This window comes from Tauraco erythrolophus, chromosome 27 (genome assembly GCF_009769465.1).
Source record: "Tauraco erythrolophus isolate bTauEry1 chromosome 27, bTauEry1.pri, whole genome shotgun sequence".
NCBI lineage: Eukaryota > Metazoa > Chordata > Aves > Musophagiformes > Musophagidae > Tauraco > Tauraco erythrolophus.
In genome coordinates this window covers 673,339-692,789 of record NC_141491.1, presented here as the reverse complement: position 1 = coordinate 692,789, position 19,451 = coordinate 673,339, and the positions used below count along the sequence as shown (strand labels likewise).

At 56.9% G+C, this 19,451-nt stretch overlaps 1 protein-coding gene across 1 annotated transcript; it reads left to right on the top strand.

Annotated features, from left to right (window-relative positions):
• Nucleotides 1-1,157: 1,157 nt before the first annotated feature.
• On the top strand, nucleotides 1,158-15,752 carry TAFA3 (TAFA chemokine like family member 3). The gene is made up of 4 exons (XM_086627108.1): nucleotides 1,158-1,272; nucleotides 9,307-9,456; nucleotides 10,493-10,617; nucleotides 15,654-15,752. The coding sequence occupies exons 1-4, from the start codon at nucleotides 1,158-1,160 to the stop codon at nucleotides 15,750-15,752; spliced, it is 489 nt and encodes a 162-aa protein (XP_086483234.1).
• Nucleotides 15,753-19,451: the final 3,699 nt, after the last annotated feature.

The window sequence follows — 19,451 nt, the reverse complement described above, 5'->3', positions numbered from 1 at the left end:
GGTGATTTTCTCTGGACCTGGTGAGATCCCAGCAGGTGATGATGGAGACCGGGAGGCCGTTGCTTCACCTGGCAGATGCCAAGCAGAGACGTTGCTGTCAAAGCTGTTTGTGTCCTGCTGCGGCGGCAGAGCCCCAGGGCCGCTTCCTCCCGCGCGGCTGCGGCTGATAAACGGTGCAGGAACGTGCTTAAAGCAGTCGACAGTCTTCGGGGATTAAATTTTTTCCATAAGGGCTCCAGATGATGTAAAGCTTGGCTGCTTCCCGGCACGTCCTGCGTGGCGTGGGAGGAGGTGGCGGCGCGGTGCTGGTGGGTGGCAGCGGTGGTCCGTGGCCCTGGGGAGCGCAGGGGTGTTCCGGGGGGACCAGGCGTGCTCAGAGGTGGCAGATGCAGTTTTGTGTTGTGACTTTATGAACTTTGCAGATGTATCGAGAGGAGCAGCAGCCCCAGAACAAGGCATCACCCTGGGACAGCAGGTGTGGGTCCTGGCGCTGCCGCGGGCTCTGCGTGTGTCCGCCCAGGCATCGGCTGCCCCGTTCCTTGGTGCCCCGTGCAGCACCAGCCCTGTGGGGCGGGGGGGTGGCTGGGCCCTGGGGCAGCTGGTTCCATCTGTTGGTGAGTGGTTTGCAAAGTGCCCGGCCTGGGAGAGCCAAACCTTGGGCATTGCTGCAAGGGACCTCGGCCACGCGGGAATAACCGCGGGGCCAGCCGAGCCCGGGGTGTCCCCAGCCGCTCCCGGGGGATGCAGCGGTCCGTGCCCCTCCGGTTCTCGCAGCGGGCATCACCACCCACGGTTCTCTGTCTCCTTTCAGACGCGCTGATGTCAGCCCTCTGCACAGAGCTGACCCACCCGCGGTCGGCAGACGCGCCGCTGTTCGTGTGAATCCCCAGAAAAAGGTACCTGTCGCCCGTCCGCGCTGCCATGGGGTCTGTCTGTCCCGCTGTCCTGGCCCCCGCTGCTGAAGAGGTCCGAGCCTGGCCGGGGCTGGTGGGTGACTCCCGGGTGCGTGCCATGCCTCCCAGGGCCGTGTCCCTGCAGCCGGAGCGCCCCGGTCCCGTGTGCTCGGGGGCTGCGCCGCTGCGCCCAGCAGCGTCAGTGCGTGGGGGCTGCACCCCCAGCCCCTCTTCCTCCGCACATCTCTTCTTGTTTTTCGCAGAATGAGTGAGAGAGACGTACAAAGCCTGAGCAGATGGGTTTTCGTGCTCACTCTCTGCCTTACCACGCTGTGGGGACGACTGACGCTGGCCTCCACCCACCACAGAAGCCATTCAGGTAGGACAGCGCCGTCCTCGCTGCGTGCATCGTGCCCCTGTGCCATCGCCTCGGGCCCCCGTGGTGCTGGTGGTACCGTGGGGTCTCCATGGGATGCCCGGGCTGGGGGTTACACGGGGCTGAGATGTTTGGTGAGGATCCGTCCTTCATTCCAGGGTGGGAGGACAAGTGCAGGTGCTCTCAGGTCATGGCGTGCACCAGGAGCAGGTGGGCATCGCCCGGGGGGACCGCGGGGTCCAGCCCTGCTGCTGGGGTGCAGGTGGTGAGGATGAGTGTGCTGAAGGTGCGGGGTGGAGTTCAGCAAACAGACATTGAGAGGCACCGCTGGTTTTGATCCGGTGCTGCCGAGATGGCCGTGGGATTTGTACTTGGAGTGTTCGTGCGCGCAGGAAACTCCCTGAGCTGCTCCTCGGAGACAGGCAGGGACCTGGAGCCATATAGCAGTAAAGCTGTTCCTCGCAGTTACGACTTGTAAATACTTAATATGGGGCATGCAAAAACTGTTGCTTGGTGAGCCTAGCTGGTCTGAGGAGCTGAAAAGTGAATTTCTTCATGTCTGTAGCAAAATCTGAGACATATCTGTGTTTTCAGGTTATTACCAAGGTAATCCTTGGTCTGTGAGCAACGAGCCATGACTCTTTCCATCTAAATTGCAACGAATGTCACAAACCATGCTTGTTATGCCATGGACACTCTCCACTTTAGGCTTTCATTAGAAATACAAATTTTCAGCCCTCTGTTTGTAAAGATATCTTGAAACAAGTAGAAACTTATGCAGAACTGAAAGTCTCTCTGGAAAGCATCGCCTTGGCTCTGGGGTGTTAATTTGTCATCCCAGCAGGGGCTTTCACATCCCACTCTGTGCTTGTTTGTTGGAATGCTGTTTTGTGCCATCGATGGGACTTCTGGAGGGGTTACGTGAACCCACGTAAGGTTGACGTTTGTGCCCTGGGAAGAGAAGCAGCTGAGAAGTCGTGCTTGGCCCTTCGTGCCCGTCCCGCCTGGCGCAGGAGCCCGATGGGCTGCAGCCCGGGGGAGCACGGTCGACTGGTCTGGGGCTGGGGGTTGCTCTCCTCAGTGGGTGGGTGGGAGAATGGTGAGGAGTGGCAGAGGTGGAGCTGAGGGTGCTGGCAGAGCTGTGCGCTGGGGTGATGGAGATGAGCGCTTGGAGTATGGAGCGATCCTGGGGCAAGTGCTGTCTGCCTCTTGTGCCTGTGTTTGGAAAAAGAAGGTGTTTAAGGGTTAATTTGAAATTGTTCATGCTCTTGCCTGACCCCACACCTAACCCTGTCCTATTTCTGTCATTTTTGCCTGCCAGTTAAAGCAGTTCTAATCCTGTAATCCCCATCCTCATTGCCTAAAACCAAACCGTGTCTCCAGACTGACTCCCCTGGTGCCCGGGCAGGCAGCCGCTGCCAGCCTCACCCCCCTCCTAACCTGCAGCAGGTGCATGAGAAGATAAAACTCCTGTGTTGTTTCTGGAATGACTCTTTGGCACCGGCTCAGGGCTCCCGGGATATGGACTGCTCCCAGGAAGAGTCAGACCTGGCATTAATAAGGCAGCGACTCACCGAGGTTTGAAGTGCAAATGCCCAAGTGTCTTTGCAGGGTGTGAATTATGTATAGATCTCACCTCGTACGTGAGGAGTCGGGCTGGGGTATCCACGTGCTCGCAGGCAGAGCCGGGGATGTTTCACTCGCACAGACGTCTCCACAGTGGACCAAATCTTGTGCTTTTTATTCAAGGAAATTCTGACCCGCAGCCAAGGGGCATGCCAGGGGCAAACACTGAAAGGTTTGACCCCGCTCTGTCTGTGTTAACAAGGTTTCCCCCTGCACGTCCCGCTTTCCTGGCGCTGTAAGGGGTTTGCATGGCTGTGCTGGCAGCTGCCTCCACTCCCGGGCTGGATTTCAGGGGCTCAAACCGGGAATTCTGAGTCACTGCTGAGTTCATGGGCTTTATTTTCCTGTTGTCCGCCCTCTGCTTTCGCTTCATTTGGGGCAGTTTTCAGTAAGGGTTATGTTTGAAACACGCTTTGCTAAGGGTGCACTCTCGGCTGCGGTGACGTTGTTGTCCTGGGAAGCCCACGGTTGCGTTCCTGCCTGGGGGTGGGAGTGGGGGTATCCGCACCGCTGCTCCTGCCCGCAGCGGAGGTGCCGATGGATCGTGTGCGTGGAAGCACAGACCCGTCCAGAGCTTTCAGCCATCTAGAGCGTTGTGTTTGCTCACAGTTAAACCCAGGTGTGGCATTTACAAACGAGCAATAGTGGAGGAAGATCCTTAATTGTGACAATTAAGGATCAATTAAGGACAATTGTGACAACTGCAAGGTTTCAGAGCCCCTGGGCTCATGAATTTCTGGAACAGAGCCCCATGTGCAGACCCTCTGTTAGCGGGAAACACCGCGCTGCAAACATCTGGCTCTGGAAATCGGATCTGACCGTTGTGCTCACCCAGCGCACGGGGAATGCTGGTGTGTCCAAGCAGAGCCGTGCTGCCTGGGCTGAGTGATTGGATTCAAGTAGCCACGGGAATCAAGTGCAGAGATTAAGTCATATGGAAATGGAGCAGGCGACTCCTCGGTGAGGAATGATTCACCAGCAATTTAATCCCCCATGTAACGTGGTGAGCTCTACGTGATGGACAAGACTTGTTTGTCTGGATGCGGCTCCCACCACGGCGGCCCCAGCGTCTTCGACCGAACCCCTCTAACGCTGATAATCAAAGTGCCATCTTGGCCTTCGTACACATTCATCACTCAACCCACAGCAGAAGTAAAGGCATTTAGTGGGAAGTGAGGTTCTCTGAGTGACTGGAGAGCACTGAATTCTGACTGTCTGGTAAGAGATTTCCTGGTCGGTGCATCGCTGCTCAGAGTGAAGACGGCAGCTCCATGGCGTTTATTCGCGAGATGCTTCTGCAAGATTCCCTCTCGCTCGGGGAGTGTTGGTTTCTCCATGGTGTACAGCCATGGATGGACCAGGATGGACCGTTCTCCTGAGCTGCCCTGTCTGGATGAGGCAGGAGCTGTGCCGGGTGCGCGGGCAGCCCCACTTGGCACAAGGCAGGTCGTGTGCCAGGAGCCGTGCGCTCCAGCCATGTGGTGCCCGTGCGGGTCCATCTGTCGCACAGCGGCAGGAGATGCTTCCAGCTGTTCCCGACACAGTCCAGGCATTTGGTTTTCTGCTTGCAAGAGGGAAGTGATGGGATTTGCACGAGCAGTTTGTGGATGCGCACACACTGGCACGTGCAAGGAAGGGGAGGACAGGGCTTGAACTGAAGTCCTGAGGTGACACGGTATTAAAAAATCCCGGCTGACACGCGATGATAATGAGCAATAGAAACAAGCCTACTTCTCTCCAAAACCCTCTTAAATAATAGATGCATCCAAGGCAGGAGTGATTTTAAGACTTTAATTATTTAGTGACTATTAGTAGTGGAGTTGTTGCAGGGCACGGCGTACAGATGGCTCACACTGGGGGCTGCCTGCGAGCCGCTTGCTCCCGGTGCCCCTGGGCCGTGCTGCCCTCTGAGCCCCCGGCTCCGCTCCCGGCCGGGGACTGGACCTCTGCTGTCCTGCCAGGGCTCAGCCCTCCTTGGGATGCCTGGACCTATTTAACGGCATTTCGGTGCCCAGAGGAGGGGGTTTTGGTGCAGAGGGTTTGGGTATCACCTGGCAGTTACACGCATCCAGCTTCTCTTCGTTTTACAACTCTCCACCAGCAAGGAGAAGGATATTTTACACTGAACGTGTGGAGCAGTGCCCACGCCTCCCTGAGACACACAAAATGTGTCATTTCGGGTTATGCCATAAAAAAACCCCCCGTGTTCTGCCACTCACTTAAAGGTCAGCCAGAGTAGGACAGCGTTTTTATTTTATTTTTGCATGCAGGATTCAAAAGCCTTGTGCTCTTACAATGCTTTTATGGTTCCAGGAGATAAGATTTTTTTTTTTTTTAAAAAGAGTTCCAGTGGGGAAATACCAGGAAAATGAGAGGGAGAAGTGTGCCAGAGGCTCTGGAACTTATCCCAGGCTCTCTGGTGCTTTCCTCTTCAGTGTTAAACGCATCATCCATCTGATCTGTGTTTTCAGCCAAAGGAGAAGCAGCCGCAGGGAGCTCTGGAGGAGCCCGTGGCTCTCCCTGTACTCGGCCTCCGGCTCTCGGCTCGCTCTTCACAGGCATATGATGAAAAATCCCAGCATGGCAGGGAGCCCCTTGGCACCGCGCTCCTGGGGGCATGGCTTGGCATGGGGCTGCTCATCTCTTCCACAGTAAGGAGCCAGCAAAGTCTCTTCTTGCTGACATCCTGGGGATCACTGTATCTGGTGCCGAGGGGTTCGTCTGTGTCCGTTTACAACCCCCAAACTCCTGAGCTCACTCGGATGTTGGGGTCTGTGGCACTTGTGTCTGGTGGGGTCTGTGCTGCCGGCAGTCAAGGGGCAGGAGAGTGGGTGAATCTGGTGTGTCGGGGTCTGAGATGGTTTACATGGGGGTGTCTCTCCAGCTCAGACGCAGCCGCCAGCTCTGCTGGGAGCAGTGCCCGCGGGAGGGGGTGCGCTGTGCCCCGGGCTGGGGCCTGGGGGGGTCTGCGCTGGAGAGAAACGCCTGGGGCAAGTTTCCAGTGTAACTGTGTCCCAGGGCAGGATGCTGGATGCTCACAGACCTTTAGGCAGATGAAAGTGTTTCGCAGCCTGAGAGAGGACCCGGTCCCAGGGGTACGTGCTGCTGCCCTGCTCTGCCCTTGGCACAGTCCCTGCTGCAGGGCTGTGTGTGTCGGGGGGCTGGTGCCAGGCGGCTGCCAGACCTCCGTGGTGTGTCGCTTTGTCTTCGAGCTGTTCACGGTTTGAATCCTGGAGCAGAAGCAGGCAGCGAGCTGGGAGCAGCCTGGCTGCAGCGATGGGGTGTCTGCCCCAGCACGGTGCTCCGGGTAGGCAGCTCGTCCCGGGCAGAGGCAGCCGCTCCGGGCACTGCGGTTTGCTGCCTGACCCCGCTCGCAGCAGCTGCCCCGGCGCTGGCTGGCTCAGAGGAAGCTGTTCCTTCAGAGGAACAACAAAAGCTTTCTGAACCTTTCTGTTCTCAAGCTTGCAGCCGCCCTCCGTGCTCCCCGCACGACGGCAGTCCCGTACTGGGGTACCGCTCTCCCAGTTCCAGCCCCGGGCTGAGTCTGGCAGGGCTGGAACACGAGCGAGGTCTTGCCAGCGAGAGCAACTCCAGGCTGCCGTGGGTTTTGCCTTCCCTGCGCAGTGTGCCCGGACGGGTGGAGGTGAGGCACAAGCTAGAGATGGGCCATGTCCGTCTGTCCTGGTGGCAGCACGTTCCTGGTGTCTGCACAGCCGCCGTCTGCCGGGACGGCCGGGCTTCCTTGGTGTGACTGGCAGGGATGCAGTGGGTGCCCGTGGGCTCCTGCCAGGGCAGGATGGGCTCCGAGGCTGTGGGTCCGGCACTGCGGTGCCGCAGCGCTCTGCCAGCCGCAGCGAGGTGGAGGAGAGGTGAATTTTTCTTCATCTTCGTGTCACACCTTTTTGAGCAAATTAGAAGGGCTTTGGTGTGTTGGCGAACTCGTCCTGCACGGCTGTGACGAGCGATTTCTCAGTCCTGCCTGGCTCTGCCTCGCTGAACCGTTTTAAATTAGCTGAAAACGAGAAGCCGGAGAGCAGGAGTGAGAGGGAGCAGAGGGGTCGTCTGGCCCTTCCTCCTGGGAAGAGCTCTGCTGATGAAGCTTTGCAGGAAGGCTTTTATGAAAACGAGTCAAAACCACAGCTACGTGTGAGCACTGGAGTCGGAGGATATAAAAATCCCCTGTTGAGGGGGAAGCTGTGTTGGGGTGCACGGAGGGGGCTAGTAACCTCGCAGCGTCCTGGACCAGAGCAAGGTGGGGATGTGGGCTCATGGGCAGCCAAAGCCAAGGACCTGTGCTTGTTCCTCAGATTATTTGGAAAATCCCATTAGCTGTAAAAGCAGGAGAAAACAGTCATGTTTGTTCTGTAATGAGTTGCTTTCCTTTTTACTTTCACCAAAGTCTACCATTTCTGCATGCAAAAAGAATGAAAATTATCATTAAAGCTGAATTATGGTGGCATTTAAAAGGCAGGGTAAAATTTATGGCCAGAGATGCTATTACAAAATACCTCCAGGATAGGTAATTGTGTAATTATTACGGACAGAAATGAAAGTGATGGTTCATTAAAAGAAAATGACCATGAAATAACAATAAATAAAGCCAAATGAAAGCCATGGTAACTGCACAGCCCATCCTGCCCGTGTGCCGGTGGGTGCGGGGCACAGGGGTGTGTGGCTCCTGGCTGCAGCTCCCCGACGGAGCAGGATGCGAGGGACCAGCAGAGTTGTCACTGCCTGCACTGACGTTAGGAGGTGGCCGGCCCCTCTGCACCACAGCGAGTGTGTCTCTGCCCTGGCCCCAGGCTGGAGCATCGCTGGAGAGCGGGTCCTGGGACGGCTCCTTGCGTCCTGCCTTTTTGTCTCCTGGCCAGTGCTTGGACACGGTGGGAACAGGAGAGGGGCAAGGACTGCTTTGGCTGGAAGCTGGCACGGCCATGCCAGCCGGCACAGCTGGGAGGTTGCACATGGATCAGTGTTTCCCAGCAGGGATGTGAAAATGCTGCTGCCAGGCAGAGGGATTCCCCCAGTGCCTGGGGAGAGCTCCCATTTCCCTGAGCTTCCCTCTGAGAAGGTGAAGTGGCTGCTTTCCAAAAGCTGCTGGAAGGTGGCGGCGGGTGCTGGTGAGCACAGGCATGTGCTGCCTCTCGGGGGGACCCGCGGGAGCGCTCGCCGTGGCGCAGGTCAGCCGCCCCGGCTCTGCGGAGCTGGGCAGGAGACGCCGGCACAAACCCTTGCTGCAAGGGGTTGGGGTGGGTGGGACCCCGGGACCCTCAGCAGGACCCTCCTTGCAGTGGCTGGAGGGGCGAAGCAGAGCTGGGAGCTGAGGATGGATGTGCCGGATGGCGAGGGCAGGTCACGTTGGAGCGGCTGCCGGAGCCACGTGTGCTGGGATGGGGCTGAGCGTGGGCTGGTGCTCGCGGGTACCTCCAGCAGCAGCAGCACTTGCTCTGCTGCCCGCAGAAGCGGGGCCGGGTGTGCTCCTGAGCTGGGGTGCAGAGCGGGATGCGTGCTCGTCTGCACGTGTTTCGAGATGGCACACTGCGGAAACGCAGCTTCCCCGTCCTCACAGCCTGGCTCCCGCTCGCTGTGGAAATAAAAGGCCATTCCCAGCGAGCCGGGGGTGTCTCGGTGCGTGGCTCTGCGCTGGCTCCGGCGGTGCTCGTTAAACAGGACCCGCAGGGATCACCCGCTCTCGGGTCGTGGAGCGCAGTCTCTGTAGCCCTGTTTGGCTAATTTGTATTGTGCTTGTGTGGGCCCTCACCCAGCAGAAGTCATTGATTTGCGATGCTAACTAGCTTCTAAACCCGGATCCCAGAGGTGATCAGCCAGCACATTCGTTTTCTTTCTTCCTTAATATTTTAATGGCACTGGGAGGGGGAGCAGCAGAGCAGCCTGGGTTCCTGACGAACACCGTGACATTTCTGTGTCACCGCAGGGCAGAAGCACCGTCCTGGTCCTCCCTCCTCCAGCCAGAGGATGGAGCGTGCTGGCGAGACACGGTTCATTTTAGCTGGGGTCGGAGGTGGTGGTACTGTTTGAAGCCAAAGGCAGCATGATGCACCATCCCCTTTTGCAGCAAAGTGTGCATCTCGTTATCACCTGCAGTTAATTAATGTGCTCGTTCAGTTCAGTAAAGCTCTTGGCTTGGCTCTTAATTTTTCTGGTTAGGATGGGTGTGGAGGCTGGTTAGGAGCAGGAGCTCAGGTGCAGGAGATCTGGAGCAGGATGAGTGCTTCTCCTTATGGGGGTGCTGGGGAGATGCTGGGTTGAGCCGTGTGTGTGTCAGCAGCAGCCCGGGCACCGTTGCCAGAGGCCAGGACAGCGCTGCCCACGCCGGGACGGTGAGCGGGAGGTGGTCTGGGGGCTCCGGGGCGCAGCCCTGCGTGATGGTGGCCATTTCTGCTCCCACAGTGCACGTAGAGCCCGGCACGTGCGAAGTCATTGCAGCTCACAGGTGCTGCAATAAGAACAAGATCGAGGAGCGCTCCCAGACGGTGAAATGCTCCTGCTTCCCGGGGCAGGTGGCAGGGACGACGCGGGCAGCTCCCTCCTGCGTGGACGGTGAGTACCCTGCGGCCGCGAGCCGGGTGCCGTGAACCCCTCCGGCTGCACCTTCCCGTCGGTCAGGCTGGCGCGGAGTTCCTGTGTCCCCGGGATTAACAGGGGAGACCTGCCCAGGGGCTTCCGCAGCGGAGCAGAGGGGAGAGGGGGCGTTCTGGGGACGCTCTGTTGCTGCGGCCGATTACTGCACCCCGTGCAGCGCCGGGCTCTGTGCCGTGGGTGGGTTACGGTGCTCCAGCGACTCACGCTCCTCCAGCGCGTCGCTGCGCTGGGGCCAGGTGCCGCAGCAGTGATGCCCGTGTGTCTGCCCACCGTGCTGCTGCAGCTGGAGGCAGGGATGTGACTGCAGCCGTGCAGCACCGTCACCTGCGAGGAGCACTGAGCAAAGCTCCAGCCGTGTATGTTTTATCGAATGGCATCACGTGGCGTCACCGAAGAGCGGCAGGAGCCGCTACAGCTTCTGCCAACGTGGTGGCAATTCACTTGGTGGCTGGTGTTGGTGAGCACAGTTGTGTGCAACACCCAGAAACGCCAGGATGAATGGTCAGGGAGGACCTTTGTTGTCCCAAAGAGCTCGTGCTTGTCGTCCTTCTCAAAGGTGGGGCCACCCTCTCGTTGCCCACGTTGGAAGCATCAATTACAGGAGCCTAAGGGAGTCGAGCAGTGGTAGACGGTCCCTTTCCCTCCATCAGAGGAGCCTGCAGTAGGCTGGTGAACCACACCAGTCTCCCCGCTCGTGTTGGGAGCAAGGACAGGGCTGTGGTGGGGCTTTGTACTGGGGGCAGGAGGGGCTGCGGGCCGCTTCCGAGGCAGGCGCAGCCGTTGGGTCAAATGAGGCCGGGCAGCGGCCAAGCGGCTCCTCGACAGGTCGCTGCCAGCGTGGGCTGTGCCGGAGAGAGGGGCTGCACCCCTGGAAAGGTGACGGGGCTGGCACCCCCACCCTGCGCGCTGCCAGCCCGGAGCAGCCTCCCCCGGCCGCCGCCGTGCCAGCTGCCCCGCACTGCAGCCCGGCCGCTGATGCCCTGCGCTCCCCCAGCCTCCATCGTGCTGCAGAAGTGGTGGTGCCAGATGGAGCCGTGCCTCGCCGGGGAGGAGTGCAAGGTGCTGCCCGACCTCTCGGGCTGGAGCTGCAGTAGTGGCAACAAAGTGAAGACGACCAAGGTATGTCTGCTGGCAGGGTGCTGGGGGGAGCCTGGCTGTGCCATCCCCAGCCTGGGGCAGGGAAAACCCGGGAAAGCCTCCCCGGAGAGTCTGCAGGGGAAGGGGGGAGCTCCGGCCGCGTGTGTGCCATTTGTTACGGATGCACCGAGGCAGAGCAGAGGGGCTGGGCTGGGCTGTTGGCACCGGCACTGGAGGGACTGGTGGGGGTAGCACAAAGCCAGTGGGTGCTGCAGCTTTGCTGGTCGGTGACTCCGGTGAGGAGGCTCGGGTGGGGGGAGGGCATCGTGTGGCTCAGCCGCTGGCAGCCGTGCTAGGGCCATGTTGGCAACCATGCTGGGGCTGTGTCAGTACCAGCCCAGGGCTGCTCTGCCATCCTGGCCACTCCCCAGCATCTCCCCACTGCTCCGGGGCGGTGGGTTGCTGGTCCCAGCCCAGTGGCACAGCCCTGAATCCGTCACGGCTCCCCCGTCTGAGGCCATCGCCTGTGACAGAGCACTACATGATTGTTATTTTCATGGCTTGCTGAATGCCCCAAAGAACAAGGTATAATTAAAATTTTATCAAACTCATTAGTAATTACATATATGCCATGGTTAATCAGTTGCATAATTTTGTAATCATTATTCAGACTGTTGAGTGTAATTATTCCTTATGCTTTAGTTTTTCTCACCCCACATCCCCTGCCATAAAATTATCATATGAAGCGATGTTGGGAATTTTTTCATTATTGCTATTGTTTTTGTGCACAGAAAGCACTTTTGTGCCCAAGTGTTTTAATGAATGTCCAAGAAGGTTCCTCTGGCCATGGGCATCCATTGCTGACCAGTAACTGGAGCACTACCTTCAGCTCGTTGTCATTTTCCCATCTTAATGCTGTTTGTGTATTTTCCCCCAGCTGCCAACTTAGCCCAAAGCCTCTGCTCTGGCACCACTGACCCGGGCTCTTGCTGGGGACCATTCCCATCTGCAGGACTCCGGGGCTCTGCCCTCCTCCCTTGTCCAGCAGCCTGGAGCTCCATGGCCATCCTCCCTGCACCCCTTTTGGGTCCCTTGCCCTCTCCTAGGGGGGCTGTGTTCTGGAAATGCAGACCTATGTTTTCAGAAGGGTTTTGGGTGCCCTGCTGGGCACCATGCCGAGGGGGCTGGATTTGCCTCTCCCGGTCCCCTCTGCCCACAGAGCCCAGTGCAAGCTGCAGCCAGAGCAGTGGGTTCACAAACGGTCTGTGAGGTGACATTTGGAACAGCCACCCGTTAAACGAATGCGAAGAGCAAATCGTACTCGTGTCTCCCGAGGCTGTTCGCTGCCCATTCGCGGGCGGGGGCATCAGCTGGACGTGTTGGGTAACTCGCCCGCTGCGGATGGACCGTTTCCATTAGCTCCTGCCCACTCTGCTCCTCTGCCCGCAGGTCACGCGATAGCCTCCGTGCCACTCGGCAGCTGACCAGCCCCGGCGCAGGTCCCCGGTGCTCTGCGGAGCTGCGAGCAGCAGGATGTGACCCAGCCGGGTGGTGCCTGCGGTGCTGGGATGCTTCAGGGCTGCCGTCCTGCGCCTGCTGGCAGGAACGTGCCAAGTACCGGATCAGAGCATCTGCTGAGCCCCGGCTTCCCCGGGGGCTGCAAGCATGGGACCCCAGCACGGCTGCAAGACTCCTGTCGCTCCACAGTCCCCTCCTGCCCTGTGGACACACTCGCCCACCAAGAAATGGGCTCATTTTCCCATCTTCTTAAATAAAATACTCCAATCATGTAAGAGGTGTTGACAGTGCAGAGACGGACGGACAGACAGTGGTGCCCCCAAACGGGCTTTGCTCTGCAGTCGCTGAAATCATTGCTGTGAGTCGCCTTTCCCCGTCTCCCAAGATGCTGAATCGGAGTCGCCATCGGGAACTGGGAAGTCAATGGTTGTGCGAAACCCTCCCCGCTTTGGCTCACAGCTCCAGGCCCGGGGGGTTCCCAGGAGCAGGCGCTGAGCTCTGGGCCTGACCTCGTGTCATGGGGGTGCCGGGGGCTCTCCAACCCCCGGAGCGTTGTGCTTTCCCTGCCCCGGGACCTGGCTGCTGTGACCACGTGTGGTGGGTGCAGCGGCGTGGCCGGGCAGGCTGACACTGCGTCAGCCCCCGGAGATGCTGAAATGTCTCCGTGGAGCATGTGGCTGGTTTCTCCTTCCTCGGTAACTGCATTAATGGGGCTGCGGGTTTAGTGTCTGTTCTCGGCCGTGCAAGTGCCAGGCACCGAGTTACTGCTTGTGTTTGCAACCGAATTTCAGAGTAACGTGCAGGGGAAGCCCTCGGGTCTGGCGAGCCTGACGCCGTGCAGATGCCCAGCCAGAGCCAATTCATTGCATTAACTAAAAATAAAGAAAAATGTACCATCTCCTTGCCCTGAGCTCGTGACCGTCTCCAGGACGCACCATTTCCCCTGGCTGGGCAGCTCGAGGCGGGAGGATGGGAGCCCCGTGCTCCCAACGTCAGCGGGGCTGGGGACCCTGGGGTTGTCATGCTGGTGGGGCCGGTGGCACATGGCCCGAGCAAGTGCATCGCGGTGGGGAGTGGGGCCAACACCTCCCCGTGCACCCCAGCCCCACACCGTGACCCGCACGGGGGCTGGCGGCACGGTGCGGTGCCCGGGAACGCTGGCACGCGTGCAGCCGCCCGCCTCCTGCTCCGGCTGCCACCGGCGGGACTCGTTATTTAGACGTTTTTGTAACGAGGTACATAATACCTGCTCCAGATGTGGTGTAAATACCAGACTGTGAAATAATAAATTCACTTTAATCTCTGCAAAGGATCTTTTCGTTCAGCAGCAGAGGGAGGCTTTGGGAGCGCTTCTCTCGCCAGCCGGATCCGAGGCGGAGAGGCTGGGGCTCTGCCCCGGCCATCCCAGTCCCAACCAGCTCGTGCAGTGGTGGCTGCTCTCATTACTCATGCAACAGCCTAATTCTCTGGCTCCATAAAGTCTTTTGGCTGCGACTTGCACTCCCTAATTACACGCAGCATTCCAAAGGCGTCCTCGTTCATTTAGCCGAACCGCAGAGGAACGGTTCGGGTGATGCTCAACCGGCTGATTTTTGTATCAATTTGCTGTTGCTGCAGGGGTGATTCCTTGGCGTCATTCCTTGCTGGGGTCATTCCTTGGTGGTTATTCCTTAGTGTCATTCCTTGCTGGGGTTCCTGCTGTCAAGTCTGTACGTGAGTGAATTCTGGCCAGGGAGGTTCAGCCAGAGAGATGCCAGGAACGGGTGGTCCTGGAGCGGACCTGGAAAGCAGCAGCAAGGGCTCATCAAGGCTGCAGAGCTCCTTGTTAGGAGCTGGTGCAAAGCCTGGGTGCTGGTGTCCCTCTCCCTGGGGCACAGGCTGCGGGAAGGGGATCAGCCCGGGCTGTGTGGGGATACCGTGCTGGCATGCATCTGCTGCAGCGTGCGCGGTGGCAAAGGGCACGTGAGCCGTGCTGCTCTGGGAGCACATCCCTGCCGCCTCCGCTCTGGTTTGGTGGAGAAGCTTAACCACAAACAAGCTGTGCCTGGGAATGCCCAAATATCTGTGCCCGCACCAGACTGATCCCTGTTAGAGCAAGCGATCGCTGGGCTGGAGGCTGGCGAGCTCTGGCTTCCAACCTTCCTTCGCTCCGATATCGATGCAGCCTGTGTGTACGGGAGGGACAGAAACCGCCCGGCTGTGGCGGAGAGCCGAGAGCCTGCTCTGGCCAGCAAGGGCTAATTAGCTCGTAGAGCCACTCTGCAGAAGTGTTGGGCTTGGCACCTCCATTGGTATAAAAACATTTTATTGTCTCCATAACAGCTGCTCTTAACGCTTGTTTGTCGCTTATGGCAGTGCCTGGTTTAGTGAGGAGACAGCCCGGTGGTGCCCGCTGAGCGCTGACCTCCCCGTTGTGCAATGTGATCCCTAAGGGTACGGAGAATTGCTGCTCCTGCCTGGCAGGTACTGCTGCTCCGAGGAAAGCACTGCAGCCCACAGCAGTGCCAGCTTCACCTCCTGTCTCTGGGGGAGCTGGGACGGATGCTCCTGCCATGGCTCCCGGTGGTCCCTGCCGTGGCTCCCGACACTCCTCCCTTCCACCCTTTCTGCATTTTCAACACTGTCTTTGGCCAGAGAGGCAGAACATCTCTAGCAGGAGCATTGAGCCAAGGAAGAGGGTGATGGAGATGGGAACTTTTGCACGATGTCCAAAGTCCTTGCATCTTTGGTCCCTCCGTGGGATGGTGCCACTGCCGTGGCCTCCAGCTGCCTCACTCACCCCATCCCCTTCTCTACACGTAGGACCACACTGCTGCTGGTCCCTGGAAGCAGAGGGGCCCCTGCAGCCGTGGCGGTGGCTTAGAGACGTTGAGATCCCGGCCCAGGAGCAGCACCGTGCCCAAATCCCCCTCAGCTTGGCCAAGCTTGGTCTGGGCACACGAGTGCAGTAACTGATGGGGAACTTGTGCAGCCACGACTTGCAAGTCGCCGAAGGGGCAATTAGTCAGAGGAAACTGTCACAGTTAAGGTACTTTCAGTATCATCTCCCTGGGTATTATAATTACACCCCATTCAATTAGTCTTAAGGAAAAAAAAAGCCTTTTGTATTAAGGCTTGGTGGAGGATTATTAGAGAGTGAATTAAAAGACAAGGATTCCATTTTACTTCACAATAATAAAGGCATAATGTATAAAATACCCAAAAATTACAAGCTGACTAAATTTAGAGCTGTGCTAGGAGGTGAAATGAAAGGTAAAATGAAACCCTTTGAATGGTTACGATGTGCTGTACAAGGGGGTATTATCTGAGAAATAAGATGGAAACATAATTAACCACCCGGCATTATGCCGAAAGATGGCAAATTGAAACGGGAGACAAAAATAGGTGAAATTGCAGAGCAGGCTCATTTATTTCTGCTTTCTAAATCAGTGCTACCTGTCAGCAGTAATGCAGAGCTGCTGCGGAGCGGGAGCTTTCCGAGGAGCGCTACTGGCGGGGACCCCACCTTGTCCGGGCCAGGACAGAGCTGTGCCGTGAGCCGTGTGTCGCTGTGGAAGAAGCTGCTGTCCCGGGAGCCAAGTCCCTGGTGCCCCTTCCCGTGGCCCAGTTTGTGGCGGGTGCTGGCCGGGGCTGCCCCGCACCCCGTGTGCCTCCCCTGAGCTTGTGCTGCTGTAACTGGTGCTGCTCCGGTGACTTCTGCCGCCGTCGCTCCTACAGCATCTCGCCCAGGACCTGCCTTCCACAGCCTCTTGCAGCACCAGTTTAGAGCTCCAGTAACGTTTTCTTTCACTGGCTTTAAATTCCTTCCTCTCAGCCTTAATTGGCTCCATTTCGCTGTAGCAGGAAGAGGCAGAAGTGACCTCTGCCACCTCCACCCCACCGCTGCCGCTGTCGGCTCCTCTCCGGCCGGTCGCTTTATTGCTGCTTTTACAGTCAATTCAAACAAGGGCAAGAAAAACTTTTGTCTTTTCCAGAAGCAGCAAGATTTTTGCTAGACTCACCTCAGCTGTGGAAACAAATTACTGTGCAGCTCCCACTCCATGTTTAGGAATGTGGAAAAACCAAATTGGCTTTTTGGAGAAGCAGAGTCCATCTCATCCAGCTTATGTGATTCCAACAGCTGGAAGGCGCATGCAGCTGTTCCGACAATAGTGTGTGTGTGCACTGGAGCACGTGGTTCAGTATTTTTCTAGTTTGCTGATGCTCTTCACTAAGAAACTCTCCATATTTTTTTCTCTCTGGCATGTCTGTAGGTAGATATGTCCCTGTTCGACCAAGGGGGCTGCTGGGGGGTGAAGTGAACCGCTTCTGCGTTCACAGGCACTGCCCTGTCCTGCTGGCACTGGTGGGAGGCAGCGCCAACCCTAGCTGCTGCCGGGACGGGCACATGGGGCCGTGGGCACCTTCCCCTCACCCGGCACGTGGTGGGACTCCGTTGGAGTCGCCAAGATGAAAATACAACCGTGCAGTGTTTGCTCTGGTTAATAAGCCATAATGGGGCTGTTGGAAGCATTAGATGGCTCTTGCAAAGACGCGTCCTCATGTTTTATTAAAACGTGCATTTGTGGAGATGTTCTTAAGGGAGTGAATAAAATATTCATTTGGATGTTACTGCGCAGTAAAAGCAGATCAGGGCACACAGCACGCTGCCGGGGGCACCTGCAGACCTGGCCCTGCTGTGGGCAGCCCGGCTGCTTACTGATGGCATCGGGGATTAAAGTAGAGTCCCATCCTTATAAAGTGATTTCTAACTCTGCTTTCCTCTCGTGGAGGCTGCAGTGGCCGGAGCAGAAACGGAGCCATTGGCTTGGGCAAAGCAGCGAGGGAGATTGCAATTTAATTTGTGCATTTCCCAGCTTGTTGTTAATCTCCTGACTTACTGCTGGTATTTGATTTCCGTGGCATTACTTTATTATAAAGGGATTAGTGAGGACCATAGGTCTTCTCTTTGATGCTCATCTGCTGGGGATTACTGAGGAATTTTGTAGTTAGTTAATGGATCAAATGGGTAAAAATGAAAATATGCGTATGATTTTGTTGACGTTCGCAGGAACGTTCAGTCTGTGATGTAGCAGTTGCTCTCCTGGCCCGTTCAGCATCCCCTGCCGCCCAGCTCACCAGGATCCTGTCCTCTGCCCGTCTGGACCTTCAGGTCCAGACCCGTGAAGCAGGAGCTGCTCTCCCGAAAGGGGCTGCTGCATCGCTGCTGCTCCAGTGGCCCCTTTGCCCCCGGGACCAAAGCCACTGAAGATGCTTTTGGGAGAGGAAAGCTGTGCTGGACACGGGAGGGCTCGGCCACCCGGGCAGCTCCCCACCGCGTGCACGGGCCTGGAGAGGGCACCCAGGGCATCCCGGCCATGCACCGTCTCCTGCCGGGGCTGCGGCCCTGGGAGAAGCTCCAGCATCACTCAGGGGCTGGGGTGACAGGGTCGGTGGCGGGCAGCCATGGTGCCTCCAGCTGGCACAGCACCCAGCGTGGCCAGGAGCTGCCTTGGGCAGCGTGGAAAATCCCTGCGGAGCGTGGTTTGAATTCTTCCCGTGCGCCTCAGTGGCAGCAGAGGTTAATATAATATTAGCGAGTTGACCTGAATATGAACAAGTCAGACATCCCTAATAAATGTCTGCGAACTGAAAACATGGACAAATTAGCACATGCTCCGTTGCCTTCTAATGATGTGCTTTTCTCTGGTCCCAGCTTCCCCGCGCGTGTTGGGAGCCGGCTGCGCCTGGAGCCCCGCGCAGCAGGACCGGCCACCTCCCTCGCCATCACCTTCTCCCACAGGGACCCCTGCACCGGGCAGGGCACCCACCCCCATGGTGCTCCCCGGCCAGCCTGGTCCTGCCCAGGCACTGGGAGAGGGATTCTGTGAGCAGAGAGACGCATCATTGATTTATTGGTAACGTGATTCACTGCGCGGCACCGGGATCGAGTAACGGTCCGATGAAATACCTGCGGGTGCGTTCATGTTAGTGAGCTCTGAGTCAATCAACTGTTTAAGCACCCTGGGAATCGAGTCCCGTGATTATTAAAGGGGCCGAAATCATGTTGCATTAATAACAATAATAAATATTGTGGATACTCAGTTCTTTAAGAAAATGATTCCGTGAGTAGCGAATTCTTTGCAGGAGCTGCAAGGCCGGGAGGGTATGAATATGGATCAGCGGGATTATTACACGTACCGGCACCAAGGGACGAAATTAAAGAGTGTTTAAAATTCTCTGCAAAGACAAAATGTAGAATGTGAAAACTTTTGCAATCGTTTATAATAATGAAATTTTGATTAGAAAGCCAGGATCATGCATAAGTTATTGCATCAGCCCTCTGGGCCGAACAGCACGTGGAATCGGTGAATTCCGTGGGAACGTTGCGCCTTTGCAGCAGCAGACGGGGGGAGCCCGAGCCGGCCGGGAAGCGGGATGGGAGACGGGGCTGAGCAGCCTGTGCTGACGGGGGCTGGATGCACAAAATGAACTGACCTGCCTGAGGAGGAGGAGGATGAGGCAACCCCTCAGGTTAGGGGTCTTTTTCCAAAACATCCTCCGGCGGGTGCTCGCAGCACCGGTGGCTCAGCCCAGTGCAGAGGAAGGGAATCTTTCTTCCATGTTTTCTGCTTTTACGTAGTGGGGAAAACAGTATATAAATTATTTAAGCAGGCAGAAGATAATTAACTTTAATCAATCTGGATTCTGCCCAGGTTATAGCTCTGCAAGAGCATTAATCTTACTAATTACTTAATATTACTAACACAGTTTTCAATGAGTTCAACAATGCGTTCAGTGAATCCAGCAGTGAGTAATAGATGTAAAGTGATTGATTCAGAGTCGAAAAGCCCTGCGGTACTGCAAATCTGACCATTTTATTAATCAAATTATCACTCTTAGGGCATTCAAGAAGTAGCAGCTCAGTCTCGCAGGGAAATTTTTTCCTTGCACTGATGGGTTATTCTTGAATTGCATTAGAGAGGATGTTGTTTCAAGAACATTAAGAAAGAAGAATTTAGACTAAATTAACAGTAGCTCTGATAAACAGTTATTTAGATAACTGGCTCCGTTGTTTTCCAGTTGTTCCACTCTACAAGTCACAGAAACCTGGGGAAATGAAAAGGTGAGAATGCCTTATTGATAAATTACTTAGTCATCCCCGGACGGTATTGAGCACAGCTGTGACTTTGACAAATTACTCCTCAATTTTTGTGACTGATATGCGATTTGATTAATGCAGTTTTACGCCGCTCCTGCCAGAGGTGAGGTGGGGGCTGGTGCCAGCGCCTCGCAAAAGGCAACGGTGTCATGTTTTCAGCAACTGGTGGCATTTCCGAACGGTTAGCCAAAAAATAATTAAGCGGTGTGATATTTTG